Source organism: Microtus oregoni, unplaced genomic scaffold, assembly GCF_018167655.1.
Source record: "Microtus oregoni isolate MIOR12 unplaced genomic scaffold, Mior012 000137F_ref0000512, whole genome shotgun sequence".
Lineage (NCBI taxonomy): Eukaryota > Metazoa > Chordata > Mammalia > Rodentia > Cricetidae > Microtus > Microtus oregoni.
In genome coordinates this window covers 1316659-1336027 of record NW_024544787.1, presented here as the reverse complement: position 1 = coordinate 1336027, position 19369 = coordinate 1316659, and the positions used below count along the sequence as shown (strand labels likewise).

General features: G+C 36.2%; 1 protein-coding gene across 1 annotated transcript; it reads right to left on the bottom strand.

Annotated features, from left to right (window-relative positions):
- Positions 1–405: 405 nt before the first annotated feature.
- LOC121444670 (peptidyl-prolyl cis-trans isomerase A-like) lies at positions 406–934 on the bottom strand. Its single transcript, XM_041646574.1, has one exon. It carries the CDS (start codon positions 932–934, stop codon positions 440–442), a length of 495 nt encoding a protein of 164 aa, XP_041502508.1. The 3' UTR covers positions 406–439.
- Between the last annotated feature and the right edge of the window lie 18435 nt (positions 935–19369).

The following is a 19369-nucleotide window of genomic DNA, read 5'->3' as shown; positions in this document are numbered from 1 at the left end:
GTCAGTTGTTTCTGTGAGTTTCCCCATCATAGTCTTGGCCCTTTGTTTGTAATATCACTCCTCCCTCTCTATGGCTGGACTCCAGAAGTTCAGCCCAGTGCTTAGCTGTGGATCTCAGCACCTGCTTTCCTCAGTTACTAGATGAAGGTGTGGGGAGGACATTCTAGGTACCCTCTAAACTATTACTTAGATTCTTAGCTGGACTCATCCTTGTGGATTTTTTTTTCTTTTTTGTTAAGTTCTTACTTAGTTTTTATTCATAATCATAAACTTAACTCTGCAATCCAGCTATACTTAAAGGGGAATGAGGAAAATATGGAACCTAAAGAACTTCAGTGAGAGCCGAGATTACAGGTACTGCGTGCAGATGGGGCTGTGGTGCTCTCCTGAGCTACAGAAGGAATGATCTGGTGGGTAAGAAGCCCGCAAGTCAAAAGAATTAGAGTTGTCCACAGTCGGAAATGGCGATCTTCTTTCTGGTCTTGCCATTCCTGGACCCAAAACGCTCCATGGCTTCCACAATATTCATGTCTTCTTTCACCTTCCCAAAGACCACATGTTTGCCATCCAGCCACTCAGTCTTGGTGGTGCACATAAAAAACTGGGAACCATTTGTGTTTGGTCCAGCATTTGCCATGGACAAGATGCCAGGACCTGTATGCTTCAGGATGAAGTCCTCATTCTCAAATATTTCTCCGTAGATGGATCTGCCGCCAGTGCCGTTATGGCATGTGAAGTCAACACCCTGGCACATGAATCCTGGAATAATCCTGTGAAAGGAAGAACCCTTATGTACAAATCTTTTCTCTCCAATGCTCAGAGAACGAAAGTTTTCTGCTGTCTTTGGAACTTTGTCTGCAAACAGCTCTAAGGAGACTCGGCGCAAGGGCTCGCCATTGGCAGCAATGTCGAAGAATACGGTGGGGTTAACCATGGCTGCAGAAAGTGGTGAGAGGGGACAGCGGCATCTGCAAAGCCATCCTTGTGGATTTCTGAAATAAAATGTTAACGGAATTTGATTGCTATTCTTCTTTGAAGGACTTGTGGTAAACTGATATGTCTTTTATAGGATCTCCCCATTGATTTTGATATCAACTAAATCTGTTTTGCCTTACACCAACCAGAACCAAGTGCAGCCCTTTCCCTGCATCATTTCCATTATTTATTTTGTTCATTCTACCAGCAATATGAGAAAATTTCTAAATTTTGTTATTTCCCTAATGTTATTTCTATGGTGGCTGAGGATTTTGAACACATTTAAGTGTTTCTCAGACACTTGTGTTTCACTTTCTGAGAACATGCTTTTTAGTCCTATAATCCAGGTTTTGAAATGGAGTCATCTTTACTTGATGTTCTTTTTGCTGAGGAGACAAAAAAATGAGGATCCCTGGCATTGTTCACTTGCAAAGCTGACACCTTTGGGAGATTCAGCCTATTATAGCAACACATCAGCAGAAGCAAGGCATTCTGACGTTTGATTAAGGAAGATTATCTCTGTACCATGAGAGTACTACCAACTAAGATTGACATTTAAATCAACTCTAGCAGTCTTTTTTTTTACAAGTGAAACAAAGATTTATTTGATTTATTTTTCCTTCTCACAAAAGGAAGTTTATAGCTAAGTACCTACTGGTATTGATTTAGCCGTTAAGAGATACCACTGGGATGCAAGATTTTCTGTCTTCTGCTACTGTAGTTGGCGTATCAGTTTTTATCTTCCTCAAGGGCACTCATGACACATCATAAGGACAGGATTTCTCCAGTTTAAAGCATTTTCTTTTAAGAAACATGGAATTCCTAAGAAGTATAACCAGTCTTCTGCCTCCATCTTGATTGCTATTCCCATGGTTCAAGCTCAATCCTAGCTGCAAAGGAGTGAGACAATGAGTCTGAGAACCATATCATGTCATTTTGAACCATGCCATGGCTTCAGTTGGTAAGGAACAGCAGGATGAACACGCGTGCCATCCTGAACCATGCCATAGCTTCAGTTGGTGAATAATGGCAGGATGAACATGTGTGTCGTCCTAAACCATGAATGGCTTCAACTGGTGAAGAACAGCAGGATGAATACATATTTAAATAGACACCTACACTGACCACACATGAACATGGTGGGTTTTTAGTTCACCCATGCTGTTATTCACTGAGTTGCTTTAATGGAAGAAGATGGGAGAAAGGATTCAGAGAGAGCAATGATCTCAATGGATACAAATAATCACCAGGGCAGATATGTTCTAGAAGATTCAGGATTGTTTAAAAGAAGGAAAATATTAACAGTCCAGCACATGAGTGGATATATTTTCACCCAAATGGAGTCATTAACTAGAAAGTGTCAAACTGCTCTTTTTTCCACAGCTGATCACAACCCTGACAGTATGTTTTATTTTCAGTACCTGCCATGGTGATTATTTGTATCCATTGAGATCATTGCTCTCTAGCAGTCTTGATTAAGTAATTACCATTCAGAATACGCATAGAAAATACACTTGCTGGTGAAAAGAACATGGTAGTTGGAAAAGTTTATGAAACCAATCATGATTTAACTTCTATAGCTCAGGATGTAAGTTCAACTAATCACCTCTGAGTTACCTCTCGGATTAGGCAAACTAGCTAGCTATGTTATCATGATGTGAATGGTGAGCTTTAGAACTTCCATGCCATTTAAAGGCTTAGCAGCTTACAAAGCAACTTCTGATAGTAAAAGTAGTAGTCAGATTCCTTTTACCTCTATATGAGGGGCCAGCACTGAACATGAATACATATTAGAAACACTAAATGGACACTGCTGGACTATAAATTTATTTTCAATCTCTTCTCTCTCAACACACACAAACACACACATACACACTTCAAATAAACATGTATACTCATGCAGAAGTTGGAGAAATTGAATGAAAAGATTGGGGGCATAAGAGTAGGAGCAATTATTTGGGTAATTTGAGTGAAATGATGTAAATATGCACTGAATATACAGAATTTTCACAAAATGTTTATCAAGCATTTTTTCTGAAGTCACTTTTTTTACAAGATGCACATAGAAAGGTTAAGTAACGGATTTTTTTGAACAAAAAACTATTTCATTTCACACTATTTAAGAATATCCTGATTCATTTGCTTACTGAAGTCATTTAACGTAAGATAATCTCTTCAGATGGACTTTTAAAAACATACTTCATTCTATCTTTTAAATAATGTTTAACATGGAGGCAGAACCAACGAGTTTGTTATATGAAAACTTTCAGTGCCTTAGGACAGTTCAACCACAAATCACAATTTTCAGCTGAAAGAAAATATGAAACAAAACATAGAATCTAATTCTGCTGTGTTTGTACACATTGCTCTCCAGTAATTGCAAAATTTCCAATTATTACAATAAGCTTTAGTAGAACAGATACAATTTGTTACAACAGTGATTCTTTTCATTATCTTAGTGAGTATTTATGTGTTTTTTGAGCGAGATCACTTTCACAAGGTTTTTATTGCTTCTTGAAACACTTTATTTAATCATTCAAAAAGTAAGGAGAGTTTGTAGATCATAAGAAGGATGAAAGAAGAGAGATCAGAAATTTAGTATGTGGTATCCTGATTTCACAGGAGAAGGTAGAATCCATTTAAAAATAAATGGTGATTTATATGTGATGCTGTTGCAATGATGAAGAGGATATGATTCATAATTCCATTCCTCCTGTCATCTCTGCTGACATGAATGTAAAAATTAAAGCATGATTGAACAGACATAAAATATTTCATCCTTAAGAGTACATGAATGTAAAATCAATAATACAATATGGAGTATAAAGAATGGATTGTACACAAATAATTCCTCTCCTAGAAATCACTAACACCTTGTATTTTGGATTCTATAGGAGCCCTTTTGATAGGAAATAATGACATTCTGTACCATACATGAAAATTTATGTTGAGAGGTTTCAAGGAATATACTGAAAAGGTCAACATGCTTTTACCATATCTGTGACAAATAATATGCCACAATCGTAACTAAAGTAAGATTTTTGAAATGACAAAGAACATTCTCTTGATGGAATATTCCTCAATATAAAAAATATCGCCATAGAACCTTCATCCAACAACAGATGGGCACAGAGACAATGACCCACATTGGAGCACTGAACTGAGCTCCCAAGATCCAGTTGAAGAGTGGAAGGAGTGAGAGTATGAGCAAGGAATTCAAGACCATGAGGGGATCATCCACTGAGACAATTTGCTCAAGCTAATGGTAGCTCACCAACTCCAACTGGACTGGGAGTGAACCAGCATGGGAACAACCAAGCCCCTTGAAAAGGAGAGTGGCAGCTGTGGAAGACTGGAGGGGCCACTGATAGTGACACTAGGATGTGTCTCTACTTGCATATGCCGGCTTCATGGGATCCTATTCTCTTTGGATGTAAACCTTGCTCAACCTAGACATAGTAGGGAAGGCTTTGGACTTGACACTGGGTGGGGTGCATGGCGCTCTCTTATGGTTAGAGGGGTGCGGGAGAATTTGTGGAGGGAGAGGGAGAGGACTGCGAGGTGGGGAGGGAGTAGGAATTTGGATTGGTATATTTTTAAGTAATAAAAAAGGAAAAAAAAAACAAAAAAATATTAGCAATTCTCAATTAAATAAAACTTTCATATTGCTTTATAAATAAAAAATATTCTATCCTTCATTTATATCACTGTAAGATTTTCTGCAGTAAAAGACACATAATATCCAGTGTTGACTTTGCATATTTTGGAGTTTATTTTTTCCTCATTCACATACTTATCTCTAAATTTTTATGTAATGAGCACAAATCCATTCAACTATCAAGGTGGTTAGGCATAGCTTCTGTTTCTATTTACCTACAGAAGGCACTTATTTCAGACAAGAATCTGTAAAGCAACATAAGTAGGGTAAGGAGTGGCATAAATGTTCTCATAAGATAATGAAAGCAGTTCCCCAAGAATTATTGCTGGAAATACAACTGAAAGATAGCATCCAACTAAGATATAATCTGAATCAGGTATCTTACTGCATAGGTAGGTAGGTAGATAGATAGATGATTGATAGATAGATAGATAGATAGATAGATAGATAGATAATAGGCAGATAAACTCAGTATATCTATATACATACATATATTATGTATAAACATCAATATACATATATACACATACATATTTATAAATGATTTGGTGAATAAAGTATTCAAAGATGTTACCTCTAGCCAGAATATCTTGAATGTTTTCTGGTGGAATGTTCTTTTGCTTAGCAAATTTCTCAAGTTTTTCATATTGTTCAGGAGTCAGTCAAAGTTTGACCTTTTCCTACATTGCATGAATGCCAATGTCAGAGACATGTTCAGTATAATTCTGCAGAATTAACATTGCTTACTTAGTGTCCTTCCATCATATGCAATAAAAAAATGCCAACTGCTCCAATTTCCTCTACCCTGGGTTGGTCAATACAGAAAATAATAAATTTTCTCCAAGTCCTGTGGACACATTTAATGAAGTTTATATGGTGGTATGACATCACTTTTCAGTGTTTCATGATGCAGAAAAAAATAAAAACTACTTTTCTAGAGAATTCACTCTTTCAAAAACCACTTTCAAAAACATAACACAAGAGAATCATGAAAGCCTATTAATGGAACCTTCACATTTCTCCCAAGTCTACACTCTAGAGTTCATGGTTTAATTTAGTACTTGATCAAATGACACTCAAAATGGTCTGATCTTTGGGAAAATAATATTTATTCTATTCTTTCTAGTGAGGAAACATGAACATAAAGTATTCTAATACCATCGCGATCAGCCCAAGTCTTCAGTGATCATGGTATTCAAGTTACAATATAATGTAAATTAGATCCACAAAATAATCAGATTGTTATTTAGTGGACAGGAGTATGGAAATACCATGATACTGTATTTGGAGGATGAATCTGACTTAATCTTCATTTTCAGGGTGATACATTTGTTACCATTTAAGAGAAACCACTACCTTTCTTACCAACAACAAAAATCAAGTTTGTTTTCCATTCTCATTGGTAAAGACTATGTTCTCTCATCTTGCATGCACAGGTTTAAATATATTGTCTCTATCATGTATAATAATGGAAATAATTAAAAACTCAGTGTCACTCATTTTTCTGCTTTGTTTCATGTCACCTGTTGACTAAACATTAATATTGATTTCAACTCTAACAATCATCTCTGATTAGCTATCATATGACACACATGGGCAAAGATATTTCTATAGGCATTCATTTTACATATCCCAACATAATATAGTGACCATATTTTCTACTCTTTAAACCTGATAGTGAGTCCTAAGGACAGACACCTTCTTTTTTCTCTGAATTCCTTGGGTCAAGACCTGTGGGGTTACTCTTCTGGGTATGCCTTTTCCTTATAACCAGATCCAAAAGGTCACTTGTCAGTTACTTGAAAGTGAAAAACTTTCATGTCAAGCCTGGTGGTGGTGGTGCATGCCTTTAATGCCAGCACTCAGGATACAAAGGCACACAGATATCTGTGAGTTCAAGGCCAGCCTGGTCTAAAAGAACTCCTTCCAGGACAGGCTCCAAAGCTGCAGAGGAATCTGATCTCAATAAATAAATAAATAAGTAAATAAATAAATAAATAAATAGTGTCATACCATGGTAATGTTTAGAAATATGCACAAAATTTCATTTTGTGAGATTACTGATGGAAAATATGTAGGAATGAGCATTTAAATTTTCCAGAATTCATATTATGGGTGTATGTCTATCTGTGTGTGTGTGAGTGTTTCTATGTGTGTATACCTCTGTGTGAGTGTATGGGTGTGTTTGTCCATGTTTGTGTGTATGTGTGTGTTTATTTGTGTGTGATAATTATACTTACTGACACTGATTAAATGATAAAAGATTTTAATGGAAAATGGTCATGTTCTATTACAGGACTGCTTTTTAATACCTATGTAAAGTTAGGAAAGCATTTCACTTGCCAGAAGAATGTACCCTCTCTTCATTTAAGATCAACCAAATTTATACTGTTTATAATTTAGTTGATTGGTGCTGCTATTATTTTAGCAATTTTTACAAAATTAAAATAGTCTGAAATTCATAAACAGAATCTCACCTAACTGCTTTAGAAAATTAAATTTTATGGTCTAATGGTTCAAATATTATGATCTCTACAAAATATGAGAAAAGGTAACTTTAAAATAGCACCATTAATATAAATTTTCCTTGAATCAGAAATGATAGATAACGACTCTAATATCATTACTTGTTTGCTTGAGGCATGAAGTTTGCAAAAATGTTTGAGGCTCCTGAGACCTATTAGTGAGTAACAGGACAGTCCACTAACAAACCGAAATACTGTATGAAATAAAAGACATTGCATATTATCTAGAAATAAATTTTCATGCAGAAAACTATTTAGAGATATTTTCTTTTTTTATTATTTATTTATTTATTAAAGATTTCTGTCTCTTACCTGCCACCGCCTCCCATATCCCTCCCCCTCTCCCAATCAACTACCTCTCTCTCATCAACTTAAAGTTGTGTTGATTTGGATTTCCCTGATCGCTAAGGAAGATGAGCATGACCTTAAGTGTCTTTTGGCCATTTGAACTTCTTCTGTTGAGAATTCTCTGTTTAGATCAGTGCCCCATTTTATAATTCGGTTGATTAGCCTTTTACAGCCTAGTTTCTTGAGTTCTCTATATATTTTGGAGATCAGACCTTGGTCAGTTGCTGGGTTGGTGAAGATCTTCTCCCAGTCAGTGGGTTGACTTTTTGTCTTAGTGAAAGTGTCCTTTGCTTTACAGAAGCTTCTCCGTCTCAGGAGGTCCCATTTATTCAATGATGCCCTTAATGTCTGTGATGCTGGGGTTATACATAGGAAGTGGTCTCCTGTGCCCATGTGTTGGAGAGTACTTCCCACTTACTCTTTTGTCAAGTTCAGTGTGGACAGATTTATATTGAGGTCTTTAATCGATTTAGACTTTGGTGCCTGGTGAAAGATATGGATCTATTTTGATTCTTCTACAGGTTGACATCCAGTATGCCAGCACCATTTGTTGAAGATGCTTTCTTTATGCCACTGTATACTTTTGGCTCCTTTGTCAAAAAGGAGGTGTACATAGGTTTTTGGATTAATATCCGGGTCTTCAAATCTAATCCGTTGGTCGATGTCTCTGTTTTTAGGCCAATACTAAGTTGTTTTTGCTACTGTAACTCTGTAATAGAGTTTGAAGTCAGGGATGGTAATGCCTCCAGACGATCCTTTATTGTATAAGATTGTTTTGGCTGTCCTGGTTTTTTTTTTGTTTGTTTTTCCATATAAAGTTGATTATTGTCTTCTCAAGGTCTGTGAAGAATTTTGATGGGATTTTGATGGGGATTGCAATGAATCTATAGATTGCTTTGGTAGAATTGCCATTTTTACTATGTTGATCCTCCCAATCCAAGATCAAGGGAGATACTTCCATTTTCTGGTGTCCTCTTTAATTTCTCTCTTCAAAGACTTAAAGTTCTTGTCAAATAGATCCTTCACTTCCTTCATCAGAATTACCCCAAGATATTTTAGGCAATTTGTGGCTTTAGTGAAAGGTGATGCTTCTCTGATTTCCCTCTGTGTTTACTTATCCTGATTGTATAATAAGGCAACTGATTTCTTGGAGTTGATCTTGTATCCTGCCACATGACTAAAGGTGTTTATCAGCTGTAGGAGTTCTTTGGTAGAGTTTTTGGGGTTGGTTATGTACACTATCATATCATCTGCAAATAACGAATGTTTAACTCCTTGTTTTCCAATTCGAATCCCCATGATCCCCTTATCTTGTCTTATTGCTATTGCTAGAACTTCAAGCACTATATTGAAGAGGTATAGAGAGAGTGGACAGCCTTGTCGTGTTCCTGATTTTTGTGGGATGGCTTTGAGTTTTTCTCCTCTTAATTTAATGTTGGCTGTTGGCTTGCTGTAAATAGCTTTTATTATATTTAGGTATGACCCTTGTATCCCTAATCTCTCCAAGACCTTTATCATAAAGTGGTGTTGAATTTTGTCGAATGCTTTTTCAGAATCTAGTGAAATGATCATATGTTTTTTTTTCTTTCAGTTTATCTATATGATGGATTACATTGATAGATTTGCATATGTTGGACCAAACCTACATCTCAGGGATGAAGCCTAGTTGATCATAATGGATAATTTTTCTAATGTGGTTTTGGATTCGGTTTGCCAGTATTTTATTGATAATTTTTGCGTCCATGTTCATGAATGAGATTGGTATGTAATTCTCTTTCTTGGTTAAGTCTCTGTGAGGTTTTGGTATCAGGGTAACTTTAGCTTCATAAAAGGAATTTGGCAATGACTCTTCTGTTTCTATATTGTGAAATACCTTAAGGAGTATAGGTATTAGCTCTTCTTGGAAGTTATGGGAGAATTCTGCATTGAAACCACCTTGTCCTGGGCTTTTTTTGGTAGGGAGGTTTTTGATAACAGCTTCTAATTCTTTGCGAAAACGGGTCTATTAAGATTGTTCACCTGGTCTTGTTTTAACTTTGGTATATGGTACTTATCTAAAAAAAGTGTCCATTTCTTTTGCATTTTCCAGTTTTGTGGCATACAGGCTTTTGTAGTAAAATCTAATCATTCTCTGAGTTTCCTCTGTGTCTGTGGCTATGTCCTCCTTTTCATTTCTAATCTTATTTATTTGCATGATCTCTCTCTGTCGTTTAATTAGTTTGGATAGGGGTTTCTTGATCATGTTGATTTTCTCTAAGAACCAATTTTTTGCTGCCTTGATTCTTTGGATTGTTTTCTGTGTTTCTATTTTGTTGATTTCAGCCCTGAATTTGATTATTTCTAGTCTTCTACTCCTCCTAGGTGAGTCTGCTTCTCTTTTTTTCTAGAGCTTTTAGGTGGGCTGTTAATTCTCCAATGTATGCTTTCTCTGTTTTCTTTCAGTGTGCACTTAGTGCTATGAACTTTCCTCTTTGCACTGCTCTCATTGTGTCCCATAGGTTTGAGTATGTTGTGTCTTTATTTTCATTGAATTCAAGAAAGACTTTAATTTCTTTCTTTATTTCTTCCTTGATGCAGGTGTGGTTCAGTAGTTGACCGTTCAGTTTCCATGAGTTTGTAGACTTTCTGGGGGTAGCATTGTTAGTGAATTCTAACTTTAATCCATGCTGATCCGATAAGACACAGGTGATTACTAATATTTTTTTGTAACTGTGGAAGTTTGCTTTGTTACTGAGTATGTGGTCAGTTTTTGAAAAGGTTCCATGAGCTGCAGAGAAGAAGGTATATTCTTTCCTATTTAGGTGGAATTTTCTCTAGATGTCCGTTAAGTCCATTTCATTCATTACCACCATGAATTCTCTTATTTTTCTGTTTGGTTTCTGTCTGATTGACCCTTCCATTGGTGAGAGAGGGTGTTTAAGTCTCCCACTATTAGTGTGTGTGGTTTGATGACTGCCTTGAATTTTAATGTTTCTTTTACATAAGTTGGTGCTTTTATATTAGGGCCATAGATATTCATGATTGAGACTTCATCCTGATGAATTGTTTCTGCTTTGGGTATAAAATATCCCTCTCCATTTTTTTGTGATCAATTTTAGTTTGAAGTCAACTTTGTTAGAAATTAGTATGGCCACACCTGCTTGTTTCTTTGGTCCATTTGCTTGATAAACCTTTTCCCAGCCCTTTACTCTGAGTAGATGTCTGTCTTTGTGGTTGAGGTGTGTTTCTTGTAAACAGCAGAATGTTGGATCCTGTTTTCGTATCCAATCTCTTAACCTGTGCCTTTTTATAGATACGTTTGCCATTTTTAATATGTTATTTTTATCTACACAAGAACATGGGAGACCTTTTCACTTTCTGGTGTCATCTTCAATTTCTTTGTTTAATGATTTAAAGTTCTTGTCATACAGCTCTTCCTTTTGCTTCGTAAGAGTTATACCAAGATATTTTATGCTGTTTGTGGCTATTATATAGGGTAATGTTTCTCTGATTTCTTTCTCAGTCCATTTATCAGCAGTGTAAATGAACAAGTTATTAATCTTCTATCCTGTTACATTACTGAATGTATTAATGAGTATTAGAAGTAACTTGGTAGAATTTGGGGGGAGTCACTTATGTGATGTATCATATCATAAACAAGTAGTGAAAGTTTGACATTTTCATTTCTAACTTGAATTACCTTTTCTTATTTCATATTGTTATTGTTCTTGCTAGAACCTCAAGTCTATATTGAATAGATGTGGAGAGAGTGGACAACCTTGTTTTGTTCTTTATTTTGGTAGGATCACTTTCAGTTTCTTGAAGGCATAAGTCACAAACAATCCCAAACCAGTTTGGAATTATGATTAATAGGATGGTATTTATTTAAAGGGGAATAAACTTACAGATCACTGTCCCTGACAACAGCCCTCTGAGCAATCAGGAAGGAGTCTAGTCACCGGAAATGCAGCAGGAAGCAAAAAGAGAGAGCAAGGAGGGAAGTGGCTGCTTTTTTAAAGAGAGAAACCACGCCCCAATGGGCTTGTATCTCAGCGGCTATTGGCTGGAGGAGCAGAAAGACCTCCCGCAACAGTTTCTCCCCATTTAGTTTGATGTTGACTATAGTATATTGCCTTTATTGTGTTTAGGTATGTTCTTTGTACCGCTGCTCTCTCCAAGAATTTTTTTTGAAGCAATGTTGTATTTTTCCAAAGGCTCTTTCAGCAACTAAGGAGACAATCATGTGCCTTTTATTTCTGTATGTTTATATGTTGGATTACTTTGTCAGATTTTCATATGCTGATACTTGCATCTCTGGGATAAAGCCAAGTTGATCATGATGGATGATATTTCTCATGTGTTCTTGTATAATTGGTGAATATTTTATTGAGTATTTCTGCATCAATATTCATGAGTGAGATTGATCTGTAATTCTCTTCCTTAATAATGTCTTTTTTTTAGTGAGGAGTATCTGGGTAATCATAGTCTTATGAAAAGAGTTTGGCAACATGCCTTCTGTTTCTACTTTGTGTAACAATTCGAGGAGTATTGGTATTAGTTCTTTTTTGAAAGTCTTATAGAATTCTGCACTAAAAGCATATTGTCCTGGGCTTTATTTGCTTGGGAGACTTTTGACTACTGTTCATATGTCTCTATCAGTAATAGGTGTATTTAGTTTTTCTTATCTGGTATTGATTTAATTTTGGTAAGTGATATTTATCCAGAAAATTGTCCATTTTCTTTAAGTTTTCCAATTTCGTGGAGTGCAGAATTTCAAAGTGTCACCTGATGATCACTTGGATTTTTTTTTCCATTTTGTTGCTATGTCCCCCTTTTCATTTCTGCTTTTGTTAGTTTGGATATTCTTTCTCATTAATTCTGTCTCATTGATTTTTTTATTGTTTTCTTTCTTTCTATTTTGTTGATTTTGCTTCTCAAATTTATTATTTCCTGTCAGTTAGTCCTCCTGGGTGAGTTTACTTCTTTTTGTTCTAGAGTTTTCAGGTGTTTTGTTAACTCACTACTGTGGGATTTTTCCAGCTCATTTATGTAGGCAATTTTAGTGCCATGAACTTTCCTCTTAACACTGCTTTCATGTGTCCCATAAATTTGGGTATGTTATGTGGTCATTTTCACTGACTTTTAGGAAGTCTTTAATTTCGTCATTTTTTTCATTACCCCATTTTGTGATCAATTTCCATGAGTTTGTGTGCTTTCTGAATTTAGTGTTGCTTTTAAGTTCTAAGTATAAGCAATGGTGATCTGATAAGGTACATGGGGTTATTCCAATTGTTTGCTATTTGTTGAGGTTTTCTTTGTTACCTATTAAGTGGTCCATTTTTGAGAAGATTTCATGAGGTACTGAAAAGGAGTCATATTCTGTGATGGTTGAATGGATTGTTCTATAAATGTCTATTAAGTCCATTAGAGTTATAACATCTGTTAGTTCCCTTATTCCTCTGCTGAGACATGCCCAGTGGTGAGAGTGGGGTGTTGAATTCTCCCACTATTAGTGTGTTGGGTTTAATGTGTGATTTAAGTTTCAGTAGTGTTTCTTTTACATTTGAGGGTGTCGTTGTATTTGTGGCATAGACTTTCAGAATTGAGATTTCCTCTTGAGTCATTTTTCTTGTGACCAAGAAGAAATGGTTTTCTTTTTCTCTTTTGATTGATTTTAGTTTGAAGTCAATTTTGTTAGATATTAGGATAGCTACACCAGCTTGTTTCTTAGGTCTATTTTATTGAAAAAAAATTCCCAACCATTGACTCTGAGGTGATGTCATCTTTGAGGTTGAGGTGTCAGGTTTTTTATAGATCTGTGTCTTTTTATAGGTGAGTTATTTCCATTTATATTAAGGGAGATAATGACCAGTAATTTCTAGCTCCTGTTATTTTAGTTTTTTCTTCCTTGGTGTTATTATTGTGTTTGTTTTCCTTCTTTGGGACTTGCTGCTTGAATCATATATTTTCTACATTTTTGTAGATGTAGATAACTTCTTTGTATTGGACTTTTTCTTCTAGGAGCTTCCATGGGACTGGGGTTGTTTTTATTAATTTTTTTTGCTAGGTATTGTTTAAATCAGGTTCTGTCATGAAATATCTTGTTTTGTCTGTCTATAGAGATGGAAAGTTTTCCTGGCTATAGTTGTCTGAGCTGGCATATCTGTGGACTCTTTATATCTACATTGTACTTGACCAGGAACTTCTGCCTTCTGTTGTTTCCATTGAGAATTCAGGTGTAATTGTGATAGGTCTGCCTTTATACATTACTCAGCCATTTTCCTTTGCAGCTCATAACATTTTTCTTTATTCTGTATGTTTAGTGATTTGTTTATGATGTGCAAGGGGATTCATCTTTAATCCAGTCTATTTGGTGTTCTTTAAGCTTCTTTCACACTGACATGCATATCTTTCTTTGGGCTGGGAAAGTTTTCTTCTTTGATTTTGTTGAATATATTCTCTGTGCTTTTCAGTTTTATTTCTTCCTCTATCCCTATTATTCTTAGGTTTGGTCTTTTCGTGGTGTCTCATATTTCCTGGATATTTTATGTTAAGCTTTTGTTAGATTTAATGTTTTGTTTGACTAATGAATCTACTTCCTCTATTGTATCTTCAGCACTTGAGATTCTCTCTTCCATATCTTGTATTCTACTGTTTGTGCTTGCATTTGTGGCTCCTAATCATTTTCCCATATTTTACATTTCCAGAATTCCCCTTGGTTTGTGTTTTCTTTATTGTTTCTATTTTGATTTTTGAGTCTTGAATCATTTCTTTCATCTGTTTGACTGCATTTTCTTCATTTTCTTTTAGGGAATTGTTAATTTATTCCATTTTTTTGTTCACCTTTTAATCCATTTCTTTGAAGGAATATTTTGTTTCCTTTTTAATGACATCAAACATTCTCTTAAAGTTGCTTTTGGAGTCACTTTTTTTTTCTGCTTCAAATATATTGGGGTGTTCAAGTCTTGCTGTTGTAGAGCCACTAGAATTTGTTGGTGTCATGTTTCTCCTTGTTGTGTTGAGTGTTTTCTTACTTTGTCTACCTATCTTTTCCTCTGATTTGTATAGTTTGGGCTGTGTCTCTGGTGATCAATCATCTAGGTGCCTGTGAGTTGAAGGCTCAGATGGTTGCTCCTTGTGGTGCAGTCGGGGCCTCGGTACCAGTCACCTAGGAGGTAACTCGCTCAGTGCTCCTGGGGTTTGCTTTGTTATCATGATATTCATTTAGGTCTGCTTCTGTGGAGGACACTTGTTTGGTCCTGCTCCTGCTGAGTTTGATTGCTTGGTCCTGGTTCCCCAAAAATGGCTGGCTCGGGCCTGTTCTGCTGGATGTCACTGGCTTGGACTTCTTCCTGAGGATGTTCCTGACTTGGACCTGCTCCTATAGAGATCTCTGGCTCAAGCCTGTTCTTGAGGAGTTCTCTGCCTAGAGACTGGCCCAGTGGAGGTTGCTGACAATATGCAGAAAGAGTTGTCTTGCATATTGAAACCACTGAATTTATACAAGATGATACAGATTTGACTTCATTATCCATTCAGGTTCAAGTTATAATCAGGAATAGCATTTATCCCATTCACATAACACAATCTAATCCCATATGGATCTGCTCTGTCTTCTAGCACAAGGTAATGCACAAATTGACTGATTATTAATTAGAAATGTGCCAAAGGACTCAGAATTTCAAAAGAAACATCATGTCAATAGCCAAAGTTTAAAATAACAGTTTACTGTTACATGGCAATAAGCTAAGTGGATTAGAAAGAGATATTGTACTTGCTCTTTCTATAACCAAATACCATTACCTGAGGAGAGCAACCAAAAGGGAACTCAAAGGAATGCAATCTGGGCAATGGATGTGTGGGACCTCCAGATGCCGCGCCAGCATGGGCTGGAACCAAGAGTCTCGGTGGAGGGTGTCCAGGTTGAATGAATACACAGAGCATGAGGTTGAGGTGAAACAGCTTCTCTTTATTGTCTTACTGGGGTTGGCCTTATACCATGGCACCAAACGAGGAGGGGGCTACGAAGGAACTGTAACCTGACCCTGGCAGGAATCAAGGAATGGTCACCATGCACTTATAAATTTCTTCCTTCCCTGCTCCAGGAGCAGAGGGAATTTATTATGTTTTCTTTGCAGATAAGCACCTCAAATGGGAGCAGGGATATCAACTTGGGGCTGCAGTTCCCATATTAAGTATTATAGTACAATGGTCATTCCTGTTTCTCATATTTATAGTTAGATTAATCAGGTTCTTTAGATACACAGAGATTGTATTCGGCATCGATAGGTAATCTTCAACTACTTCAAAGACCAGTAGAATATGAAATTTAAATACTTTAGGGTTCTGTTGACATGAGGCATGATTACTCATGACAGCACCAACCAATTTGGAAGAGAATGTTCAGCCCTGAAGACACTCCACTTGGAGCTTGTTTTCTTTTTGGCAAAACTGGCCTTTAGGCAAGGAACTACCCATGCATGAACGTCTGACTAAATGAATGGTGTCCAGACTGGACATTCAGGGTACAAGAAAAAAAAGACTGCCAAAACTTTCAAAGACAGAGTATGACACTTTTGAAAAATTTTCTTGCCTCTGAAAATGGTCTGTCAGTTACTCTAGGCCTTAACCAAAGTTGGTTGCTTCAACATTGCAAATGAGACTTTGGGTGATTGCCAAGATAGTCAGTTGTCTCTGTGATCTACTGCACATTTTGGAAACTGCTTGATTACACTTCCTGCCTACTCAAGTAATATTGTCTTCCTTCTCAGACATTCGATGGGGTTTACAGATTTGTTGTAATTACATCCTTCTTATTGTTTACCAAAGTCATTTCTAATATAAGGCTTAGACTCCTTGGGATATAATGATTATTGAAACATTTGGCATATGTTCCTTGCTTAATAGTGTTTATGCTGGTTGTAGTTCTAATTTTGATGCTTGATAGTTATTCCCATTGTATATAGTTTTGTATTGGGTTTGGAACTCTCTTACATATTTGTGCATGATTTTTTTCCTATGCTTTCCAAATAGATAAAGATAGCCTGATCAGTCCGTAGACAGAATAATAAAACTTGCAATCTGGAACAGGTACAAAAATAGATGCATAGACCAAGAGGATCAAGTAGAAGATCCAAATACAAACAGTTATTCCTATGGTTATATGGACTTTAACAAAAGTCAAAGCACTTACACTGGAGAAAAGAAAGCATCTTTAAGGATCGATCCTGAGAAAACTGGGCATCTACTTGCAGTACAATGACATTTGACCCTTTCTTTTTCTTTTCACAAAGATTAGATATAAATGTACCAAAGACCTAAATCTGAATCCTGAAACAGTAGAAACACTGGAAGAAAACATAGGTAATACCTTACAAGTTATAGGTATAAGTCTGGATTTTTCAAACATCATTCCATTTGCCATGGAACAGAGGCCAAGTATTGGCAACTGTACCTTCATAAAACCAAAAGTCTTCCATACTGCTATGGAAATAATGCGTGGTGTGGATAGGTATCAGTAGAACAGAAGAGATTAATAGGCAAAGATATATCTAACTTATTCTTTCTTCTGTCAGTATTGATTTTGACCATCATGTCAAGGAAGTCTGTAGGAGACTTCTTCACAAAAAATAGTAAATGAGTTAGTCTTTTGGTTTGAAAAGGTCAACAAAGAGAAAGGCATATCATCAATTTTAATTAAGAATGTAAATGGAATTTTTCACATACTTTAATTCACTGATAACAGGAATGAAAATCTCATGAACACTAAAAGTGAATTAAATGTTTACTAATACTTTTCCAACAGTCAGCCATTTTATAGAATTATTCTTATATGAATTGTTTGATCTATGCTTTTGTAAATTTAAAGAGAATCATGTATTTGGATGTGAATCATGATCCAAAATCCTAAACAAAATAACAACCATATATTCATATTTTTTCTATGTGAACAATTATAAATAAACCTAATATTTCAGTAATGTTTAATTAAGTAGTTCAAATATATATAATAAAGTATATATATTGTTTTTTATTAACTAGATTATGCAAAGTAACAAGATTTCAAACATTAGAGAAAGCAAAATAACATAGAAACAGATTGTGTTATACTTACACAGGTTTGGAAGTTACTAGTACTAGTCACATTAAAACTTTCTATGGTGTGATTAACTTCTTTGATCTTAAGACATGGTGAGTGGAGGCATGGGAATTATGATTTCAATGTCTAACAGTGTAGGAGAAACTGAGGTCTTTGTGCTCGAAGAAAAGTACTAGGTTACTGGGATGTTAACCACATGGGGTTGTTCCTTCACATACAGTAATGCATAAACTGATATCAGCCCACAAGGCTTGGGGCTTGGGTGAACTTTGTGATAGAGACTAGACCAGAACCTCACCTAGGCCCTTATTGTGATCATGTTTATCTCACCAGTCTATAGAACCAAACTTAATGGACGGTGTTGCATGCAGTCATTCTATAGCACCCATCATTTTGGAATTTGTCACATGTAGTCAATGTATAGAACCCATCTTTATGTAATGTGTCACATGTACTTTATAAAGAATTTTGATGTATTCACATTGGATCTTTTATTTTGCTTACTTTGTGATTTATTGTGTACATCGCATGGAGTTAATAAACACCAGGCCAGTTTTCACTGAATTGTGTGGTGCCTAAATATTGCAAGAATAAATTCCTTGGTGCCAGACTAGCAAAGATTATTTAGTAATTTTGAAGCAAACTACCTTACTGCCTCCTGTTAATCATTATCCTGCTGACCAAAGTGGATGCAGAGATGCACACAAAACTGTGCTACATATGTAGATCCTGTCTCAACATTTTTTTTTTATTTTTTTTAGTTTCATGGGAGATACCTCAGGCAATAATGTGTTTTTGGGGAAAGCCTATTGATCTAAGTGCACTGCCCTCTTCTATATAATGTACTAGATGTGGGCTATAAACTTGTCAATCTTGCAGTGTGGGAATGGAAACAAGAGGATCCTTGGGCCACGGTAAACTGTTAAACTAAGATACTTGAGCAGCTTCAGTGCAATGAAAGAACATGTTTAAAAAGCAACCTGTTGGTGCCTGAGAACTGACATAAGAGGATGAACTTTTCTCTCCAAATGCATGCTGCTGAAGCACAATATTGATGAGGATTAAGAAAATGTGTAGGTCTTAGGAAAAAAATGGTGCCAACATAGTCAGTTAACTTTGCCTGTCTAAAACTCACTGTTTGTGGCAAAATCAAATTTCACTAGTTATGTTTTTGCTGACCGAATTTAAATTGAAACATCCTTTTTGAAACACTTTACGTATGTAGGCCAACCTGAAAATACTGACAAATTACCATGGTATTTAAACCTTTACTGGAAGTGTTAATTAACAAATTACCATTTAGTGCACTGTGAAAATCTTCTCCCTGCAATTAAGATGTATAAATTCAATGGAGAGTTGCTGGTTACCAGCTATTAGAAGAGGCACTATTGCATTATTGGGGATAGCATGGCAGGTTTTGTCTATTAATGATGCATACAACTACAGCAAAGCTCCTCCACCAATGGCTCAAGGAACACAGCAAAAGAGGTGCTCAGTATGTTTCTTTGAGTTAATGAATTGTTGTAATAAGAGCAGTGGGGCTACTTTCCCAGCACCCGGCCGCCCCCATGGCTAGCTTTACCCGAAATAATTACATGGAAACTGTATTCTTTTAAATACTGCTTGGCCTATTATATCTAGCCTTTTCTCAGCTAACTCTCGCACCTGGACTAGCCCATTTCTTATAATCTGTGTAGCCCATGAGCTGGCTTACCAGGAATGATCTTAACCTGCGTTTGCCTGGAGTGGCAGAATCATGGTGACTCCTTGAGTCAGCTTCTATCT